This window comes from Sciurus vulgaris (genome assembly GCF_902686455.1).
Source record: "Sciurus vulgaris genome assembly, chromosome: 11".
Classification (NCBI taxonomy): Eukaryota; Metazoa; Chordata; class Mammalia; order Rodentia; family Sciuridae; genus Sciurus; species Sciurus vulgaris.
Window position 1 is genome coordinate 54,242,753 of NC_136472.1, and position 22,967 is coordinate 54,265,719.

Genomic DNA, 22,967 nt, shown 5'->3' on the forward strand with positions numbered 1-22,967 from the left:
TATTTATTGAGATAGTCCAGTCACAGGAATGTCCCTGCTTTCTGACAGCATACAATCCAGAGTGAAACTGTTTCCATAAAACCTTTCACAAGTCATTCAGATACTAATAGCTCCTTTCTAACTCTCCTACTGAGCTGTCCCAATGGTTGCCCACAATAAGTGCTCCCTCGTTGCAAGGAGTAATTAAACCAACTTTTTTAAATACAGGTGTGTTCCTAATGATCTTTGGCTGGAGGGAAAAACCAGACTCCTTAAAATTGTCTACAAAGTCCCACAGTGGTTCTTTGATATAATCTCACTGTTTAAAACACATTGCTGGGACTATCCCCAGAGTGTCTGATTAAATAAATCGGGGAGCGGGGGGGTCTTAGAAATTATTTAGCCATTCCACAATGCAAGCGTATTTTTTAAAAAAATGTTGTATACATTGATGAATGGATAAAGAAACTGTGGTATATATATATACAATGGAATATTACTCAGCTATAAAGAATAATAAAATTATGGCATTTGCAGGCAAATGGATAAAATTGGAGAATATCATGCTAAGTGAGATAAGCCAATCTCAAAAAACCAAAGGATGAATGATCTCGCTGATAAGCGGATGATGACACATAATGGGGGGTGGGAGGGGGGCAAGAATGGAGGAAGGAGGGACTGTAAAGAAGGAAAAGAGGAGTGGGAGGGGTGGGGGGGAAGGGAAAAAAATAACAGAATGAATCAAACACCATTACCCTATATAAATGTATCATTACACAAATGGTATGCCTTTACTCCATGTACACACAGAAACAACATGTATCCCATTTGTTTACAATAAAAATAAATTTAAAAAAACAAAAACAAAAAAAATAAATGAACCAAATAGGCAAAAGAATTAAGAAAAACAAAAGTAGAAAAAAATTTTAAACACCAAATTCCAGAGACGACTTATGAAACAAATATTAAGGTAGTAGGTCATTTGTGTAAGAGTAATTATATTACTTGGAAAGAAATGAAGATATTTTGAAATACATATCCATAAAAGATTTAACTGCTTATTCTTTGATCCTATGCAGATGATTATCAAAGCTTTATGAAACTATGTACATGTCAAAAGTTTTATAAAATATATGCTATTAAAGTAAAAAATGTATACAATAAATATATACAATGTTTGTGTCTTTTGATAAAATTGATTTTAAAAAAGAATCTGCATTTCTAACACATTCCAGGTGATATAGAGTTTGTATGTCTTGGACCACACTGAAGAATCACTTATGTAAACCATCTCTCCCTCCTGCTTTTTTTCTCTGACCTCCATTTCTGCTTGCCCACTTCCTAGTTTTATTCCAGCCATTTGGAACTCCTTCCTGTTTTGAGCCTCCTCAAACAAGTTCCTTTCATAGGACTTTGATTTGGTTGCTCTCTAATTTGAACACTCACTCCCCCACCTTTCAGTGAGACCTACCCTGCCCTATAATTTAAAATTTTTATTCTTCACAACATAACATGTTACATGACTTACTTTTTTCTTTTTCTTTCTTTCTTTCTTTCTTTCTTTTTTTTTTTTTTTTTTTTTTTTTTTTTTTTCCAGTGCTGGGGAATGAACCCAGGGCCTGGCACGTGCTAGGCCTACATTTTAATGTACCTGTGACAATTTAATTGGCATAGTCACAGAATTGAAAAGCTGGCACTAAATGGATTAAGAAATGCTCCTTCTAGCTTTTTACTTTCTTCTTCTTATTGACTCACAATATCCTTACTTTTGGCTCTTCCTATAAATACAATCACCCTACTGACTGATAAACCTCTTGACAACTACAATAACCAGCTACTACAACTTTTTAGCCCCAGTGCCTCAAGTCAGGGGTTCTGAGCAGATAAGCAGCCTCACAAGTCCAGGAGACCAAACACCACCAGAAAATTACTGTATTTTCCATCTATTCTTCGCCTTCCTCCTCCAGATGACTTTATCCACCCATCTCCTCCCTCTCTAGTTTCCACACTTTCGCCCTCCCTCCAACATGGTTTTTTCTTTCTCAACCATCAACAGTTTTGGCAACAGTCCTTTAAGGGAAAGGAACTACTTCAAACTCTTTCCTCCATGCTGCATCACCTTCACACAACTGTTTTCTGTTACCCGACAAGACTCCTCCTGTTTTCCCTTTCTACTCTGAAATTTTGCTCTTAAAGTTCCACTACCTCTTCCTCCCCAAATCCAACTACAATTTTTGGTCTTGATCTTTTCTGATACTCGGATGAATTAAACACATATTTCTAGAAACTCGAGTGTTGCTTCTACCTCTTTTGCTGCCTCTACACAGGTCCTTTCTATTCCTCTTTTCGTAACTGTCCCGGTTTCCTTCCAGCAAGCTGGCGGTGGTTCGCCTTCAACCCACGCGGTTCCAGCTGCCCTCTTGTTACCTGTCTGCTCTGGGTCCACCCAGGATGCGCTTCTGCGAAGTCCCAGCTGAGCCTGCGGCGTCACGCGGCTGGAATTTCGTCTGGGAAGGGGCGGGCCTCGGACTGCTGGACCGGGTTGGTCCTCCGCGGCTTCCGTCTTGGAGCGGTGGCGGAAGAAGGTTCAGGGGCTGGGGTCCTGCCACCTTGCTCGGGGCTCTGGCCAGAGATGGAGTTCGACTGCGAGAGTGTGAAACGGCTGCTTGGCAAGGTGTGGACAGCCCGCCGGGCCAGGTCTGGGACGCGGGGATCGGGAGGGAGGGTTTCACCGGCCCCGGCCGGGCTGCCACGCCTCGCGTTTCTCGGTTTGGAGCGGAGACCGGCTGGTCAGAAGCCGGCTCTGAGCCGCGGTCCCGGGGAGGCCGTGGGGGCGAAGCCACCGTGCTCCACCGAGGCCTGGGCTTTCGCTCTACCCGCTACTCCCCAGCTTCCACCCGCAAGAGTGCTTCTCACGCCACGCTCTTCACTGGCCCCAAACAGCTCCAGACACATTGCCCCTGTGCATCACGCCTTCCTTTCTGCTGAAATGGCCTGCTCTTTTCCTCATCCTTTTTAAGACTCAGTCACTGCGTGGAAGTCTGACTCACTCTTTCCTCTCACCTGCTTTCAAAAATAGCTTACCACATTGTGGAGTAGTTATTTACAAACTTTGCTGTTGGGAGCTCTTTTGAAGGCAGAGACTGCACTTTTTTGTATGCCCTTCACTTAGTGCTATGCCTGACAGCAACGTAGTGCTAAATAGCTGAATAAAAGACCTGAGTAGATATAGGAATGAAGATAGAGCCCACGAAAGATTCTTTTAATGGTGAAAGATAGAGGAGTGGGAGGAGTGACGCAGAAGTCTGGTGCCTGACTAGCGCGATATTCCATGTGAGATTGAAGGCACCTCTGATCTTTCAAACCTGGCTCTCCCTTACCCCTCCTGTGCGCAGTCTGAGCAAATGCCCGTTTTCACGAGTTTCCTTCTTAAGTAATTCTTAAGATTTCCTTGTGCAGAAGTGGTACACATATGCTATTCTGCTGAACGTGCCTGACTCTCTTTTGTGGGGGCACTTCTAGGAGGTTTTGAAGCCCCAAGACTAAATTACTTATGTAACTGATTTGAATGATTTTATTTATTGTGAAAGATGTAAACCTTGTAGGAAGATTAGTATCATTCTTAGAATTACTACCCTTTCTGTGTCCTCTTTGGAGAATGTGAAATTAAAAGAACCAGTCTGCCAAGTTATTTTGTTGTCGTTTGGTAGGTTCCCTCCCTCCCCCATATTGGAGGATTGAACCCAGGGGTGCTTTACAACTGAGCCACTTCCCCAGACCCTTTTTATTATTTATTATTTTGGGGTACTGGGGATTGAACCCAGGGACTTTTGATCATTGAGCCGCATCCCCAGTTCTTTTTTTTTTTTTTTTCTTTTTTTTTTAATTTATTTGAGACAAGGTCTTTCTAAATTGCTTAGGACTTCACTAAGTTGCTGAGGTTGGCCTCCAAACTTAGGATCCTCCTGCTTCAACCTCTCAGATTGCAGGAATTACAGGCAAGCAACTACTCCTGGCTTCTTTTTACTTTTTATTTTGAGATAGAATCTGGCTAAGTTGCCCTGGTTGGCCTCCCCAGTAGCTGGAATTATAAGCATGCACCACCATGCCTGGTACTACCAAGTTTTAATGTGGGGAGGATGATCAATGTGTCCCATGGGAAGAGTTGTTTTAAAAAAAAAAAAAAAAAAAAAAAAAAAGCTTTGGTGGAACTGGAACAAAGGAAACAGAGAAACAAAGGTTTTCTTAAGGCTGGAAGTATAACAGGAATTTATTATTATTATTATGATTAGTTTATAGCATAGTCTGGCACGTTGTGGGATTTTGTTTTTGTTTGTTTGTTTTGATGGTGGTGGTGCTGAAATTAAACCCAGGGCCTTCTAAGCACACACACTGTCACTGACCCTCAGGCCCTTACAGGTGCTTAATAGGTGTTTGTGTAAATAAAGGAAACCAATCAGAAACAAGTCAGTCCAGCAAATATTTCTGAGATTTCTTAGCCCCTGCACTAGGCAAATAATATAATAACTTAATATCTAGTAACAATTTTAGTGCAGAAAAAAATCTGTGGACAGTACCTTAGAAACCACACACACATATAGAAAAACAAAAAATTCCTATTGAACCCAAGTAAGAGAAAACCTAAATAAGAAGGTATCCCAACTGCCTGAGATGGTATATGCCTTGAATATGAGCGACTTGGGAGGCTGAGGCAGGAGTATGGCAAGTTTTGAGGCCAGCCTCAGCAACTTAGCTAGAATAGACCCCGTCTTAAAATAAAAAGGATTGGGGATTTCGCTCAATGCTTAAGCATTCCTGGGTTCAACCCTCTGTACCAAAAAAAAAAAAAAAAAACCAAACTTAATGAGCCCCAAATTGATTTTTGAGCTACAGAGTCAAAACAATTCTAATCAAAATTCTAACCAGTTATTTTGGGGGCTTTTAAAACTAATTCTACAACTCACTGAAAAGGTAGAAGAGCTAGAACAACTTAACTTTGATTTCTTACAGAAAAATAGGTATGGGAACTTATCCTACCAATGTCAGTACTATAGTAATCAAGATTTAGTGTCTTAAATTTCTACTTAGTATAGAATTGACATGTTAATCAGTAAAAAAGATGCAGTCTATAAAAAATTTAAAAACCCACATTCACATGTTTGTAAATGCAGTATAAATGCAGTATAAAACAAGAGACATTGCTGATAAAGGAGAATGCTGGGAGAAATGATTATTCATATAGGAAAAAGTGCAACTGTATCCTTACCAAACACCAAACAAAATTTCCCAGTGCATTAAAGTCCTAAATGTAAAAGATAATTATAAAATATACAGAGATAAATGTAGGGGGAATCTTTATAGACTCAGAGTATGCGAACTTTTTTTTTTTTTTTTTTTTTTTTTTTTGCGGTGCTGGGGATTGAACCCAGGGTCTTGTGCTTGCAAGGCAAGCACTCTACCAACTGAGCTATATCCCCAGCCTGCAAACTTTTTTTTAAAACAAGACACAATGAAACTGACAATTTTGACTACATTGAAATTAAGAAATTTTCTATATCAAAAGATACCATGATTATGAAGAAGATACAAACTTAGAGACACTATCTATAACACATAACTGACAAAGTATTGGTATCCAGAGTATATAAAGCATACCTACATATTAATATTAAAACCAATAAGTAAAAAATTGGACAGAAGACATGTATATACATTAAAACTGAAAAAGTAATAAAGTTTGCTCAATTCATTTGTAGTCACAGAAAGCAAATTAAGACCATGATAAATGCCATTTTAATCTCACTAGATCAGCATAATTTCAAATAATGTAGATAATGAAGATGTAGATAAATGGGAATTTTAAATACTGCTAGATAAATAGTAATTTATCCATTTCGGGAAACAATGTGGCCTTATTTCATCAATTTGATTATGTTCGAATTTCCCTTCTACACCTAAGGGATATATGCCATAGAGAATTCATAGTGTTTACTAGTAGATGTGCAAGAATGAGCAGAGAATTACTTATAACTAAAAATTAGAAACAATTGAAATGTTCTTTGACAGGAGTAAGGATAATCTGTTGTATATTCATAAAATGAAAAACACTTATGCAGTAGTGAACATGAATAAACATGTTCTACAACATGTAACGAAACAAACGAATCTTAGTAACATTGAGTGAAAAACACTGGAGATTATATACAAAATTACATTTTGAGATAGCCATGAAACAAGAAAAACTAAGTATGTGAACAGTGTGTTGGTTTAGGAATACACTCATGACAAAACTATGTCAGAAAAAAGTAAAAGGAGTGAATACACATTTTGAGAGGCACCTAAACAGAAGACAGCTCAGACACACATAACATTATTGAAAAAATTCTAGCTCTGTGCTGTTGAATATGGTAGCCACTGGACACATGTGGCTATTTAACAAAAACTAGATAAAACTTTAAAAGTTGAGTTTTTTGGCATGCTAGTTACATTTCAATTTTCAGTAGCCACACATGCTTGTGGCTACTGTATTGGACAGTATACATGTACATAATTTCTATAATGGCAGAAAGCTTTGTTAAACAGTGCTGTTTTAGTTCATAGGTGGGTGAGTTGTAAGTTGGTTCACCAGTGTTTATTGTTCTTCAAAATCACAATTATTGTATATGCATATATACACACAAATATTCTTTAGTTTGTATTATGTGTTGTATTTAGAAAAATTCTCTTGTTCCCTAATTCCTGTTTTCCTGTCCTGTGACTGAGTTACATTCAACAAATAACAACCTATATTTGCTCACTCATAAAATAAGGTGGTCTTGATCTATAAGTTCCTCCTGCTAAAAATTTAATTTTTGAAGTGATGCCACAAAGTATTCTTCAGTGTGTCTTGCATTTGAGTATGTCATACAAGAGAATCTTTGATGACCATAAATCAGTCTCCTGAATAAATATACTACAGTATAGAAAGTAAAGTTAAAATTCTATTTAACCATCAATTTTTCAGTCTTAAGTGCTGGGGATTAAACCCAAGGCCATGTTCTACCACTGAGCTCTGCGCCTAGCCCCTTTACTGATTTTTATAATATAATTGTTTAATCTCTTGAGCCAATTTTTCTCTTGTCAGGTGCTAGTACAGTTTAAGCAAATAGCATTGTCTGAGGCACATTTCCCAAGGGAATGTTACGCAGAATTCTCATAGTGATGTGGGAAGAGTATGACATCTGTCTTAATATTACACTAAGAAGATACTGTTTAGAAAATGGTGAAAATAATGTTAATATTTTCTTCAAGAAAGACACGGTAGGTCTTTTAAGGGCGTCAAAAAGGCAAATCAAATATTTTACTAATCTCGACATTTGAGTTTTCACACCTTAAGGCAACTGCTGTTGCTGCCTTTTGACAAACTTTTTTTTTTTTTTTTTTTGGTGTGTGGTATCCTTCAGTATATTGGACATCTTTCTAAAATAAACTATAAGAAAGGAACTCTGACTCAATGGAAGAGAAGCTGAAAGATTCAAGATTAATGTCATCCATTATTAGCATGTAAAACTGAGGGAAAGATCAGTGAATTATGCTCATAGAATTCTGCCCCCATGGGAGATGTAAGGGTCAAGTCCAAAGTCATCAATGGGAAAGATGAAGAAAGATGGACTCTCAGGGCATGAGTTTCCAGCTAGAATCTGTTCCTTGGTTACTATGTCAATTTTTTCTCCCAGCCCCCTCAGGCTGATTCTCTAGGTTAAAATGGTGGAAATCATGTTTGCTGTAGTAGACAAAGAAAGTGACAGGCTGAACCCAGTGGCAGTGTTGAAAAGCTTCCCAAGTCCTACTTGGCCCAGGCTTCTCCAGGGAAGATAAACAGAGGGAAAGGAGGTGCTGGCACCAAATGAGGGCTTGGCATAGGGGTCTGGAAGCCCATGTGGCAGGACACACCTGGATAGGAACAAACTCCCATGGCTATGAGAGTCTGCAATGCCCATACAAGGGACAGCAGTGCAAACCCCATCATGCATAAGCAGATGGAGCCATATGGGGGATGACAAACATTTCCCTATTTTTTTGCATTTCCTAAGGGCTGCTTTGTGGCATAACACATGGTCTGTTTTCAAGAAGGTTCCGTGTGCTGCTGAAAAGAAAGTGTATCCACTCGTTGATGGATGGAATATTCTATATATGTCTATTAAGTCTAGGTTATTGATTGTGTTATTGAGTTCTATGGTTTCTTTGGTTTTAGTTTGGAAGATCTATCTAGTGGTCACAGCGGTGCGTTAAAGTTGCCCAGAATTATTGTGTTGTGGTCTATTTGATTCTTGAAATTGAGAAGGATTGGTTTGATGTACAGGGATGCACCATTGTTTGGGGCATAAATATTTACTATCATTATATCTTCCTGATTTATGGTTCCCTTAAGCAGTATGAAATGTCCTTCTTTATCCCTTCTGACTAACTTTGGCTTGAAGTCCACTTTATCTGATATAAGGATGGAAACCCCCGCTTTTTTACTGAGACCATGTGCGTGGTAGGTTTTTTTCCCATCCTTTCACCTTTAGTCTGTGGATGTCTTTTTCTATGAGATGAGTCTCTTGCAGGCAGCATATTGTTGGGTCTTTCTTTTTGATCCATTCTGCCAGTCTATGTTTTTTGATTGATGACTTTAGGCCATTAACGTTCAGGGTTATTATTGAGAAATGATTTGTATTCCCAATCATTTGGCTTATTTTTGGTTTTTAAGTTGGCTTGGTTTCTCCTTTGAGTGGTTTTTCTCTAAGGTAGTTCCTCTCTTTGCTGACCTCCATTGTTGTTTTTCATTTCCTCCTCATGGAATATTTTGTTGAGAACATTCTGTAGTGCAGGCGTTCTATTTGTAAATTCTTTTAACTTTTGCTTATCATGGAAGGATTTTATTTCATCTTCAAATCTGAAGGTTAGTTTTGCTGGGTATAGGATTCTTGGTTGGCAACCATATAAAACAGAGATACTGCCTTGTGTTCTATCAGATCATAATGGACTGAGAGTAGAAATCAATGACAAAATAAAAAAAAGAAAATTACTCCAACACTTGGAGACTAAATAATATGCTATTGAATGAAACATGGATAACAAAAAAACATCAGGGAGGAGATTAAAAAATTCTTAGAGGTCAATCAGAATGATGATACAACATATCAAAATCTCTGGGACACTATGAAAGCGGTACTAAGAGGAAAATTCATTTCATGGAGCGCATTCCAGAAAAGAATGAAAAGTCAACAATTAAATGACCTAACATTACAGCTCAAAGCCCTAGAAAAAGAAGAACAGAATAACAGTAAAAGTAGTAGAAGACAGGAAATAATTAAAATCAGAGCTGAAATCAATGAAATTGAATCAAAAGAAACAATTCAAAAAATTGATAAAACAAAAATTTGGTTCTTTGAGAAAGTAAACAAAATAGATAAACCCTTAGCCGCACCATCAAAGAGAAGGAGAGAGAACACTCAAATTCCTAAAATACATGATGCAAAAGGAAATATCACGACAGACACCACTGAGATACAGAACATAATGAGAAGCTATTTTAAAAATCTCTATTCCAACAAAATAGAAACTACCAAAGACATTGACAAATTTCTAGAGACATATGCTCCTCCCAAACTGAACCAGGAGGACATACGCAATTTAAACAGATCAGTATCAAGCAATGAAATAGAAGAAGCCATTAAAAATCTACCATCCAAGAAAAGCCCAGGACCAGACAGATTCTCAGCCGAGTTCTACAAGACCTTCAAAGAAGAATTCATTCCAGTACTTCTCAAAGTATTCCAGGAAATAGAAAAGGAGGGTACCCTACCAAACTCATTCTATGAAGCTAATATCACCCTCATACCCAAACCAGGAAAAGACACATCAAGGAAAGAAAATTTTAGACCAATATCCTTGATGAATACAGATGCAAAGATCCTTAACAAAATATTAGCAAACCGTATCCAAAAATATATTAAGAAAATTATGCACCACGATCAAGTGGGGTTCATTCCTGGAATGCAAGGATGATTCAACATTCGTAAATCAATAAACGTAATCCATCATGTCAGTAGACTTAAGGATAAGAACCATATGGTTATTTGAATTGACGCAGAAAAAGCGTTTGACAAAATACAACACCGCTTCATGCTCAAAACACTAGAAAAAATAGGGATAGTAGGAACATACCTGAACATTGTAAAGGCTATTTATGCTAAGCTCATGGCCAACATCATTCTTAATGGAGAAAAACTGAAACCATTCCCTTTGAAAACGGGAACAAGACAGGGATGTCCTCTTTCACCACTTCTATTCAACATTGTCCTCGAAACTCTAGCCAGACCAATTAGGCAGACTAAAGAAATTAAAGGGATACGAATAGGAAAAGAGGAACTGAAGCTGTCACTATTTGCGGATGACATGATTCTATATTTAGAAGATCCAAAAACCTCCTCCAGAAAACTTCAAGACCTCATCAATGAATTCAGCAAAATAGCAGGCTATAAAATGAACACACATAAATCCACAGCATTTTTATATGCAAGCGACAAAACAGCTGAAAGGGAATTGAGGAAAACAACTCCATTTGCAATAGCCTCAAAAAAAATAAAATACTTGGGCATAGATCTAACCAAAGAGGTAAAAGATCTCTACAATGAAAACTACAAAACATTGAAGAAAGAAATTAGGGAAGACCTTAGAAGATGGAAAGATCTCCCATGTTCTTGGATAGGCAGAATTAATATTGTCAAAATGGCCATACTACCAGAAGTGCTATACAGACTCAATGCAATTCCAATTAAAATCCCAATGACGTACCTTACAGAAATAGAGCAATCAATCATGAAATTCATCTGGAAGAATAAGAAACCCAGAATAGCTAAAGCAATCCTTAGCAGGAAGAATGAAACAGGGGGTATTGCAATACCAGAACTTAAACTATACTACAAAGCAATAGTAACAAAAACAGCATGGTATTGGCACCAAAATAGACAGGTAGATCAATGGTACAGAATAGAGGACATGGACACAAACCCAAATAAATACAATTTTCTCATACTAGACAAAGGTGCCAAAAATATGCAATGGAGAAAAGATAGCCTCTTCAACAAATGGTGCGGGAAAACTGGAAATCCATATGCATCAGAATGAAATTAAACCCCTATCTCTCACCCTGCACAAAACTCAACTCACAATGGATCAAGGACCTCAGAATCAGACCAGAGACCCTGCATCTTATAGAAGAAAAAGTAGGTCCAAATCTTCAACATGTCGTCTTAGGATCAGACTTCCTTAACAGGACTCCCACAGTATAAGAAATAAAAGCAAGAATCAATAACTGGGATAGATTCAAATTAAATAGCTTTCTTTCGGCAAAGGAAACTATCAGTAATGCAAAGAGAGAGCCTACAGAGTGGGAGAAAATCTTTGCCACTCATACTTCAGATAGAGCACTAATTTCCAGAATATATAAAGAACTCAAAAAACTCTACACCAAGAATACAAATAACCCAATCAACAAATGGGCTAAGGATATGAACAGATGCTTCACAGAAGAAAACGTACAAGCAATCAACAGATATATGAAAAAATGTTCAACATCTTTAGTAATAAGAGAAATGCAAATCAAAACTACACTAAGATTCCATCTCACCCCAATTAGAATGGCGATTATTAAGAATACAAGTAACATTAGGTGTTGGAGCGGGTGTGGGGGAAAAGGTACACTCATACATTGCTGGTAGGACTGCAAATTAGTGCAGCCACTCTGGAAAGCTGTGTGGAGATTCCTTAGAAAACTTGGAATGGACCTACCATTTGAGCCAGCTATCCCACTCCTCGTCCTATACCCAAAGGACTTAAAATCAGCATACTACAGAGATACAGCCACATCAATGTTCATAGCTGCTCAATTCACAATAGCCAGACTATGGAACCAACCTAGATGCCCTTCAATTGATGAATGGATAAAGAAACTGTGATATATATATATATATATATATATATATATATAATGGAATATTACTCAGCTATAAAGAATAATAAAATTATGGCATTTGCAGGCAAATGGATGAAATTGGAGAATATCATGTTAAGTGAGATAAGCCAATCTCAAAAATCCAAAAGAAGAATGATCTCACTGATAAGTGGATGATGACACTTAATGGGGGTAGGGAGGGGGGAAAGAATGGAGGAAGAAGGGACTTTATAGAGGGAAAAGAGAGGTGGGAGGGTTGCAGGGGAAGAAAAAAAATAATGGAATGAATTAAACATCATTACTCTATGTAAATATATGAATATGCAAATGGTATGCTGTTACTCCATGTACAAACAGAAACAACATGTATAAAAAAAAAAAAAAAAAAAAAGATTTGCCCTAATCTGTCTCCCATGTGGGACTGACACAACCCCGTTAAGCCCATGGTGAGCAGCACAGGAGAGTGCTGGTCAGGGTAGCCCAGTGTGGGACAGGACACCATCTGGTTTCTAAGGTGAGCTGGTATCTCCATCCCTCAAAGCTTTTGTACATGTACAGAGCTAAAACAAGTCCTGCTGACTGAGAATTTTGGAAAGCTCCCTCTAGTGAGACTACTCAGAGTTGGCAGGGTGGGGGTGGGGACTGCTGAGAAAGCAGCTGAGGAATGGATGGATTGGGATTTCGAGACTTCAGAGATGATGCCTGATCTGATAGGAACCATGATTCAATGCACCAACTTGGCGTTAATTTGCTAAATGAGGTAGTTCCATCCTGTCCTCTCTAGGCAGGGTTGGTCTGGGAAGACAGAAAACAGGCCTTCCCAAGACTCATCAGGATGAAAAGTGGCCCAAAAAAAAGCCAGATTTGGGGTCCAGAATGCAATGAGAAAAAAAAAGAAGACTATAATGGAGTCTAGGTGCAGGCTGAGCTGATGACGCCTTTATTCATGATTCTGATCCTGACATTGACTTGGAGGCAGAGATGGCCCTCCCCTCATATCCAAAGCCCCAGAGATAAAGGGACCAGCTGGAGGATAGGCTTCGGGGCATCCAAGGGCACAAGTGTGTGATGGCCACCCCTATGGAACTCAGCAGGGACCACAAAGTTCCAGCCTCAGTTTGTTTCAGAATAACAAGCACAGCATGTGGTTTGTGGGGCATTAGCCTTGGAGACAAGGGTTGCAGTTCTGTCTTCTTGGCCTGCGAATATTTGGGATTCCCCCAGCTGGGCCATCCAGATCACCCTTCTGAAATCGCCAGCTCTCTCCTCTCTCCTCAGTGGATAGGAGAGTAGGTGGGAGGACAGCTTCACCCAGGGGGAGCCACCAGCCCCTCTCCTGGGCAGGACCCCTGGGAATGCACAGATGTGTCTACATCTCCATGTCCACAGTGTAAATGTTGCCTGTTTTGTGCTCTCTGACCCACAACTCTCTGTCTGACCCACAGCTCTCTGTCTTCAGTCAGGTCTACTTTTCGAAGCAGTTGGTCCACAGGCTTGACTGTGCTTTGGTTGAACATGCCCATCTACTGCTACAGCTGTGTGAACTGGCATAGATGTCGCTGGATCATCTCCACTCTACTTCCAGCTGCTCCAGCTCCAAAGTGGTGGTCACCATCTTTTCAAACCACTTGGACTGGGCCTGGTTGTAGAGGTTCACAGTGCATGAGGTCATCAACAGCCAGTGTGGGCGTCCTTCATGCCTTCTTGAAGTCCTCCTCCATCGTGTTGCTCAGCTTGATCTCCAGCTGCTGGGCCTTCATCTCCGGGTCTCTCTACCACTCTGTGAGGGCTTTCTCCAGGCCTTCTCTACTGATGCATAGTGGCTGGTGAGTTGCTTGCAGAGGTCAGCAATATGGTGGTCACACTTTTTCATGTCTTTCTTGAAGTTCTCATGAAGGTTCATTAGGGGCTTCTCTACCTCAATGTGAAGCTTGGCGGAGAACTTGAGATGAACTTCTGCTTCATCTGCCAGGTTCTTCTTCACCTGACCCCATGCTTCTCCCAGGAAGCCTGCAGCCAAGGAGTTCTGGGAGAGCTTAGCCAAGTTCTTTGTATATTTTTCAATCTTTATTCTCTCTCAGACAAATTCAGACATTTCTTTCTGCATTTGTTTGCCTTTCAGTTGTGTTTGGAGCAGCAGTTCAAACCCCGCCATGGTGCTGTTGCCTTGAGGGTCCTTCTTATCAGCCCAGGAGTCATCACAGTAGCTCCACTCTGTTGGCTTTAGCAGTTGCTGTTCAGGCATTGTGTCTGGGTGAGGCAGTATCACACAATTTATTATCTTCTCTGTGTGGTCAACTTTATTTTCAAGATTATATATTTCGTCTTCATTGCCTGAGGTTGTGTCTTCCAGTGGTCTCATCTGTTGGTAGTACTTTCCATTGATTTGGCTTACTGATTCCTTCGTTTCAAAGATTTATTCTTGATATCTTTTCAGGATCTCTATCTATTGAAGTGATCTTTCACCTCCTGAAATATATCTCTGACTTCACTTCGTATATCCTCCTTTAAGTTGTGGGGCAGTTTTACTGAGTACATTCTGTACTCCTTCTCTGATATTTCTTCTACTGTGTTGTTAATGGATTCTATTTTTGGAGCATCTTGGTTTGTTTGGAGTGCTTTATTCCCTTGTTTTTTCATGTTATTTGTGTGTCTTCCCATCTAGCTGTGTGGCTCTGAGGCAGCACAGTTTCTACCCTGTAGATTTATAGTGTCTCTGAAGGTTTCCAGTACCTTGTCTTTAAGGGGGAAATAAATAATAACAGCACAGATCTGGGTTTCGGTTTCTATAGTTCTGCCACACTGCGGTCCTAAGGTGGCTCCTAAATCACAGACAATCAATATACCCTGGTTGACAAACTATAGTAGTTTTACAACTAAATTAATTCTGGTACTGCCCTGCCCTCTCATTCTCAGAGGATATTAAGAACACAGAAAATAGCTAGTAAGTGGAAAATAAAAACAAAAATTGTTTTGTTCATAATATGTATACTCCTGGTGACAACAGTGTAGCCTTTGGTACATTTATGTAGTGTTTGGAGTTGGGATGAATTAATTTGATTTTTTTTTATACTGAATGACAGACTGGGACTACTTCACTCTTTGGTCTAACATATTTAATACTGATCAATTATTAGTTTCAGTGCTCAGTGCTGTGGATCATAATTGCTTTTTCTGTCTACTTTATTCATACAAATCTGCCTATGTGTTAACTCCCATCCAAAGGGTATAACCTAGTCAAAGGTATAACCTTTGCTAAGTGCTGTGAGGAGAGGATTATTCATAATCAGGTTATTCATAATCAAGTTATTCATAATCAGGCTTTTTCTTTTGTCAAATTTTTCCTCAGTTTAGAATTACCTTCCCCCTCTTCTCTCTAGACTCAGCTCCTCAAGGCCTTTCTGTAATTTGTATATGCTTTATGTCAATTTATAATTTCCTGCCTCTGCTTACTAACATAAATATTTTGTTTACTATCCCATTTTTATATGTTATTATGTGATCCTCATACATACTATTGAAGCTGGTAGGCAGTTGTTATATCTTTTTTTTTCTATTTTTTTGTTATATCTTTTTTAAATTTTTAAAAAATTCTTTTTAGTGATATATAACACCAGGAGACACCCCAACATAATCGCAAAAGCATGGAATACAACCCACTCCAATTCAGTCCCTAGCACTGCCTTCCCTTCCCTCCTCTCCACTCCAGAAATTTCCCTTCAAACCAGTTACAGTTTACTTTTTTTTTGTTGTTTAATTAGTGTCCTATGGATGTACCCAATACTGGGTCCCACTGCCACATCCATGCATGAACATACAAAAGTTCAGTCAGATTCATTCCACTGTTCTTCCCTTTTCCTCTCCCTTCTTTCTCCTCCTCCTCAATCCCCTTCAACTACTTTAATGATCTTTCCTCTGTTTTGACGAAGTTCCCTCTCCCCGCTTTTCTTTTCTTTTTTAATCACTCCCTGCTCCTTTGTTTTGAATTAGCTTCTTCTGCATATCAGAGAAAACATTCAGCCTTGGACTTTTGGGGACTGGCTTATTTCACTTAGCATGGAAATTCTTCACTTTCATCTGTTTACTGGCAAATGCCATAATTTCATTCTTCCCTATGGGTAATACTCATTGTGTATATATACCACAGTTTCTTTATTCACTCATCTATTGAAGGGCACCTAGGTTGGTTCCATAGCTTGGCTATTTTGAATTGTGCTGCTATAAACATTGATGTGGCTGCATCACTGCAGTATGGTGATTTTAAATCTTTTGGATATATATGGAGGAGTGGGATATGCTTCACATGATGGTTCCAATCCTAGTTTTCTAAAGAATCTCTATATTTCTTCCAGAGTGATTGCACTAATTTGCAGTCCCACCAACAGTGTATACCTTTTTCCCCACATCCTCACCAACATTTATTATTATTTGTATTCTTTTTTTCACTTTTTTACTTGTTCTTTTTAGATATACATGACAATAGAGTGTAGTTTGACATATTATACGTACGTGGATTATAACTTATTCTAATATTAGGATCCCATTCTTGTGCTTGTATATGATGTGGAGTTTCACTGGTTGTGTATTCATATATGAACATAGGAAAGTTATGTCCAATTCATTCTATCGTCTTTCCTACTCCCATCCTTCCTCCCTTCCCTTCATTCCCTTTTGTCTAGTCCAGTGGACTTCTATTCCCACACCCCCTGATTGTGTGTTAGCATCCACATATCTGAGAGAATACTCGCCTTTGGTTTTTTTGGGATTGGCTTATTTTGCTTAGCATGATAATCTCCAGATTCACCCATTTACTGGCAAATGCCATAATTCCATTCTTTAAGGCTGAGTAATAGTCCATTTTGTATATTTACCACATTTTCTTTATCCATTCATCTGTTGAAGGGCACCTAAGTTGGTTCCATAGCTTACCTATTGTGAAGTGAGGTGCTATAAACAGTGATGTGGCTGTGTCACTATAGCATGCTGATTTTAAATCCTTTGTATACACTGAGGAGTGGGATAACTGGATCAAATGGTGGTTCCATTCCAAGTTTTCTGAGGAATCTTCATTCTGCTTTCCATAGTGGTTGCATCAATTTGCAGTCCCACTAGCAATATATGTGTACCTTTTCCCCCACATCCTCGCCACCATTTATTATTATTTGTATTCTTGATAACTGCAATTCTCACTGGAGTGAGATGAAATCTCAATGTGGTTTTGATTTGCATTTCCCTAATTACTAGAGATGTTGAATATTTTTTCATATATTTGTTGTCCATTTCTCCTTTTGAGAAGTGTCTGTTTAGTTCTTTTGCCCTTTTATTGATTAGGGTGGGGTTTTTGTTTTGTTTTGTTTTTGGTGCTGGTGGTTTTTTTCTTTTTGTTTGTTGTTTGTTTTGGATGTTAATGTCCTATCTGAAAAGTAGGAGGCAAAGATCTACCATTCTGTAGTCCCTCTTTTCACACTCTTGTTTCCTTTGCTGTGCAAAGCTTTTTAATATGATACTATCCCACTTATTGATTTTTAATCTTATTTCTTGCACTTTAGGAGTCTTGTTAAAAAGAAGTCAATTTCTGTGCTGACATGCTGAAGTGTTGGGCCTACATCTTCTAGCAGTTTCAGGGTTTCTGGTCTAATTCTGGGTTTCATCCCAGGGATGCAAGGTTCATTCAACAAATGGAAATCAATAAATGTAATTCACCACATAAATAGAGTCAAGCTCAAGAATCACATAATTACCTTAATAGATGTAAAAAAAAAAAAAACATTTGACACAGTATAACACCCTTTCATGTTTAAAACACTGGAGAGCGAGGCACAAAAAGAACATTGTAAAGTCTGTTTATGATCATTTCCTCTAAAAATAGGAACAAGACAAGGATGCCCACTTTCATCACTCCTGTTCAACATAGTCCTTGAAACTCAGGCAAGAGAAGGAAATGAAAGGGATACAAATAGGAAAAAAAAAAAGTTCAAATTATCTCTGTTTGCTGACAACATGATCCTATATTTAGAATACCCAAAAAACTCCACCAAAAGACTTCTAGAGCTCATAAATGAATTCAGCAAACTAGTAGGATATAAGATCAACACTTATAACTCAGTCACATTTCTGTGCCCTAATAATGAATCTGCTAAAAAAGAAATTAGGAAAACTATTCCATTTGCAACAGCCTAAAAAAAATCTAATAAAAGAGGTGAAGGATCTATACAATAAAAACTATAGAACACTAAAGAGAGAAACTGAAGAAGCCCTTAGATAATAGGAAGCCTTCCCATGTTCTTAGGTAGAATTAATATTGTCAAAATGGCTATTCTACCAAAAGTGCTACACCAATTCAACACAATCCTGATTAGAATTCCAACGACATTCTTCACAGAACTAGAAAAGGTAGTACTGGAAAAATAAAAGACCCAGAATAGCCAAAGCAACCCTTAGCAAGAAGACAGACTGGGACTCACTTCACTCAAGAGGCATCACAATACTGAACCTCAAATTACACTATAGAGATATAGTAACAAAAACAGCATGATATTGGCACCAAAACAGGCATGAAGCTCGATGGACTAGAAAACATAAAGACAAATCCACATAAATAGAGTTATCTGATACTAGACAAATGCACCATAAACATACAGTGAAAAAACGATAGTCTTTTTAACAAATGGTGCTGGGAAAACTGGAAATCAATATATAGAAGAATGAAATTTAACTCCTCTCTTACCCTGAACAAAAGTTAACTCCAAGTGGATCAAAGACCTAGGCATTAGACCAGAAACCCTGAAACTGGTAGAGATATATCTTTTTTACTGATGAAAAAAATTTAAGGCTCAGAGAAGAAACAGGATCCATTAGCAGTCATTCTTCATTTCCTCTCAATCTCCCTCAATCCTAGACATCCACTAATCTATTTTCTGTTTCTATGGATATGACTAAATAATCCATATACATAGATCATGTAATGTTTGGTCTTTTGTACTGATTTCTTTCACTTAGCATAAGGTCTTCAAGGTTCATCCATGTTGTAGCATATATCAGTACTTTGTTCCTTTAATGACTTGAGTATTGTTTTATGGATATGACATATTTTATTGGATATATCCATCAGTTGATGGACACTTGGATTGTTGTTGCTATTAAGAATAAAGCTGGGGGAGATCCAAGATAGCAGACTAGAGGGTGACTGCATCTCCTGTCGCTCCAGAACTCAGGATTCAAGAAGGGGAGGTATTGAGAGACTTGGACCAACACAGAGCCGAGGGGTAAGTCTCCCACCGGGTGAAGCTTGGCCCAGGCCACAGGCCCGGACAGTGGCCAGCTTCTCGGAGCAGGGCAGGGCAGCGAGAGTCTCCCCCAAGCAGTCCCACTCCCTCCGGTGGCAGGCGGGATCCACAGCCAGCTTCTTGGAGCAGGCCTGCCCAGTGAGAGCTTTTCCGCACAGAGCCAACCCCAAGCCCTGAACCCAGCGGCGGCCCCAGCCTGCAGGCGGCTTCTGGGACCAAAGCAGGACAGGGAGAGGCTTTCCCAAGCAGCCCGGCTCCCACAGGTGGGGGCAGGTCCTGTCTATAGCCAGCTTCTAGGAGCAGGCCCGCCCAGTGAGAGGATTTCATGCAGAACCAACCCCCAGCCCTGGACCCAGTAGAGGAATAGGGGCAGCTTTCTTGGGAAGCACTGCATTATCAAGTTCCTCCAAGCCTTCAGGCTACTGAAGGCTGGGAGGTGATATACTGGAAATCTACAGGGACACAATAAGCCAATAGAGGAAAGCTGCAATATCTCAGAGTCCCACTGATATCTGACCAATATGAGAAAACAAGGGAAGAAAATGTCCCAAACAAACCTAGATACTATATCAATAAAACCCAATGACAGCACAGCAGAAAAAATGTCAGAAAGGGAGTTCAGAAAGTACATAATTAAAACAATAAGGGAAGCAAACGAGGAGATGAAAGAGCAAATGCAGGCATTGAAAGAAGAGATGAAAGGGCAAATGCAGACATTAAATGATCGCACCAATCAACAGTTAAAAGAGCAAATATGGGAAGCAAAAGATCATTTCAATAAAGAGTTAGAGATACTGAAAAACAAACAAACAGAAATCCTTGAAATGAAGGAAACAATAAACCAAGTTAAAAACTCCATAGGAAGCATAACCAATAGGATAGAACACCTGGAAGACAGAACCCTCAGACAAAATATTTAATCTTGAAAACAAAATTGACCGAACACAGAAGATGGTAAGAAATCATGAACAGAATCTACAAGAATTATGGGATATCATGAAAAGGCCAAATTTAAGAATTATTGGGATTGAGGAAGGCTTAGAGAAACAAACCAAAGGAATGAACAATCTATTCAATGAAATAATATCAGAAAATTTCCCAAATCTGAAGAATGAAATGGAAAACCAGGTACAAGAGGCTCATAGGACTTCAAATATACAAAATTACAATAGACCCACACCAAGGCACATTGTTATGAAAATACTTAACATACAAAATAAAGACAGAATTTCAAAGGCTGCGAGAGAAAAGAATCAAATTACATTCAGGGGGAAACCAATAAGAATATCAGCAGATTTTTCAATCCAGACCCTAAAAGCTAGAAGGGCCTGGAACATTTACCAAGCCCTGAAAGAAAACGGATGCCAACCAAGAATCTTATACCCAGCAAAACTTACTTTCAGATTTGACAACGAAATAAAATCCTTCCATGATAAACAAAAGCTAAAGGAATTTACTAAAAGAAAGCCGGCATTACAGAACATTCTCAGCAAAATATTCCATGAGGAAGAGATGAAAAACAACGATGCAAATCAGCAACGGGAGGAACTAGCCTAAAGGAATAGCCAAATAAAGGAGAAACCAAATCATGTCAAAAAACAAAAATGAGTCAAATGACTGGGAATACAAATCATATCACAATAATAACCCTGAATGTTAATGGCCTGAACTCATCAATCAAAAGACATAGACTGGCAGATTGGATTAAAAAGAAAAATCCAACAATATGCTGCCTGCAAGAGACTCATCTCATAGAGATACCCACACACTAAAGGTGAAAGGATGGGAAAAATGCACATCTGTGCACACAGACACAGCAAAAAAGCTGGAGTATCCATCCTCCTTTCAGATCATGTGGACTTCAAGCCAAAACTAGTCAGAAGGGATAAAGAAGGACATTATACTGCTTAAGGGAAGCATAAATCAGCAAGACATAACAATCATAAATATCTTTGCCCCGAACATTGGCTCATCCATGTACGTCAAACAAATCCTTCTCAATTCCAGAAATCAAATAGACCACAACACAATAATACTAGGTGATTTTAACACACCTCTCTCACCACTGGATAGATCTTCGAAACAAAAATTGAATAAAGAAACCATAGATGTCAATAACACAATCAACAATTTAGACTTAACAGACATATATAGAATATACCATCCAACAAAGAATGAATACACTTTCTTCTCAGCAGCACATGGATTCTTCTCTAAAACAGACCACATTTTATGCCACAAAGCTACTGTTAGCAAATACAAGAGAGAGATACTATCTTGTATTCTATCAGATCATAATGGATTGAAATTAGAAATAAGTGACAGAATAAAAAACAGAAACTTCTCCAATACCTGGAGATTAAATAATACACTATTATATGATGAATGGATAACAGAAAACATCAGGAGTGAATAAAAAAATTCATAGAAGTAAACAAGAACAAAGAAACATCATATCAAAATCTCTGGGACACTATGAAAGCAGTACTTAGAGGAAGATTTATTTCATGGAGCACATTCAACAAAAGAAGAAAAAAATCAACAAATAAATGACTTAACACTACAGCTCAAAGCCCTAGAAAAAGAAGAGCAGACCAACACCAAAAGTAGTAGAAGACAGGAAATAGTTAAAATCAGAGCTGAAATCAATGAAATTGAAACAAAAGAAACAATCGAAAAAATTAGCAAAATAAATAGTTGGTTCTTTGAAAAAATAAACAAAACTGAAAAACCCTTAGCCATAATAACAAAGAGAGAGAAAACTCAAATTACTAAAATTCGGAATGAACAAGGAAATATCACAACAGACACGAGTGAAATACAAAACATAATTAGAAGCTATTTTGAAAATCTATACTCCAACAAAACAGAAAACCTTGAAGACATCAAGAAGTTTCTAGAGACATATGAATTACCTAAACTGAACCAGGAGGACATACACAACTTAAATAAATCAAGTTCAAGCAATGAAATAGAAGAGGTCATCAAAAACCTACCAACAAAGAAAAGTCTGGGAACAGATGGGTTCTCAGCCGAGTTCTACAAAACTTTTAAAGAAGAGCTCATTCCAATAGTCCTCAAAGGATTCCATGAAATAGAAGAGGAGGGAACCCTCCCAAACTCATTCTATGAAGCCAATATCACTCTGATACTTAAACCAGACAGAGACACATTGAGGAAAGAAAATTTCAGCCCAATATCCTTAATGAACATCGACGTAAAAATTCTCAACAAAATTTTAGCAAATCGCGTACAAAAATATATTAAAAAGATAGTGCACCACGATCAAGTGGGTTTTATCCCAGGGATGCAAGGTTGGTTCAACATCTGGAAATCAATAAATGTCATTCACCATATCAACAGTCTTAAAGTTAAGAATCACATGATTATTTTGATAGATGCAGAAAAAGCATTCAATAAAATACAGCATCCCTTCATGCTCAAAACACTAGAAAAAATAGGGAACTTTCCTTAACATTGTAAAGGCCATCTATGCTAAGCCCATGGCCAATATCATTCTAAATGGTGAAAAACTGAAAGCATTCCCCCTAAAAACTGGAACAAGGCAGGGATGCCCTCTTTCACCACTTCTATTCAACATCATCCTTGAAACTCTAGCCAGAGCAATTAGACAAAGAAATTAAAGGGATATGAATAGGAAAAGAAGAACTCAAACTATCCCTGTTCGCTGGTGACATGATTATATATTTAGAGGAACCCGG

At 38.5% G+C, this 22,967-nt stretch overlaps 2 protein-coding genes across 20 annotated transcripts in view; one reads left to right on the forward strand and one right to left on the reverse strand.

The window, feature by feature from the left end:
* The window catches only part of MISFA (mitochondrial sheath formation associated), a gene marked incomplete at its 3' end in the record, with an annotated part of 120,497 nt that overhangs the window by 44,737 nt on the left and 52,793 nt on the right, over positions 1-22,967 (reverse strand). For 6 of the 13 annotated variants that reach the window (XR_013757501.1, XR_013757502.1, XR_013757503.1 and 3 more), the window contains exon 3: positions 2,407-2,622. The exons of 4 other annotated variants lie outside the window; for them this stretch is intronic. Of the gene's footprint in view, positions 1-2,284; positions 2,623-22,967 lie in introns of those variants that run through there. 3 more of the 13 variants (XR_013757508.1, XR_013757512.1, XR_013757513.1) reach the window with 3 other exon arrangements.
* UEVLD (UEV and lactate/malate dehyrogenase domains) overlaps positions 2,431-22,967 on the forward strand; it is a gene marked incomplete at both ends in the record, with an annotated part of 69,045 nt that continues 48,508 nt past the window's right edge. For 3 of the 7 annotated variants that reach the window (XM_079101857.1, XM_079101860.1, XM_079101861.1), the window contains 2 exons: positions 2,528-2,653; positions 14,082-14,213. Coding sequence is in view for 3 of the 7 variants with exons in the window: in XM_079101855.1 (XP_078957981.1) it covers positions 2,431-2,676 (246 nt within the window). Of the gene's footprint in view, positions 2,677-14,081; positions 14,214-22,967 lie in introns of all 7 variants that reach the window. The other 4 variants (XM_079101855.1, XM_079101859.1, XM_079101858.1 and 1 more) reach the window with 3 other exon arrangements.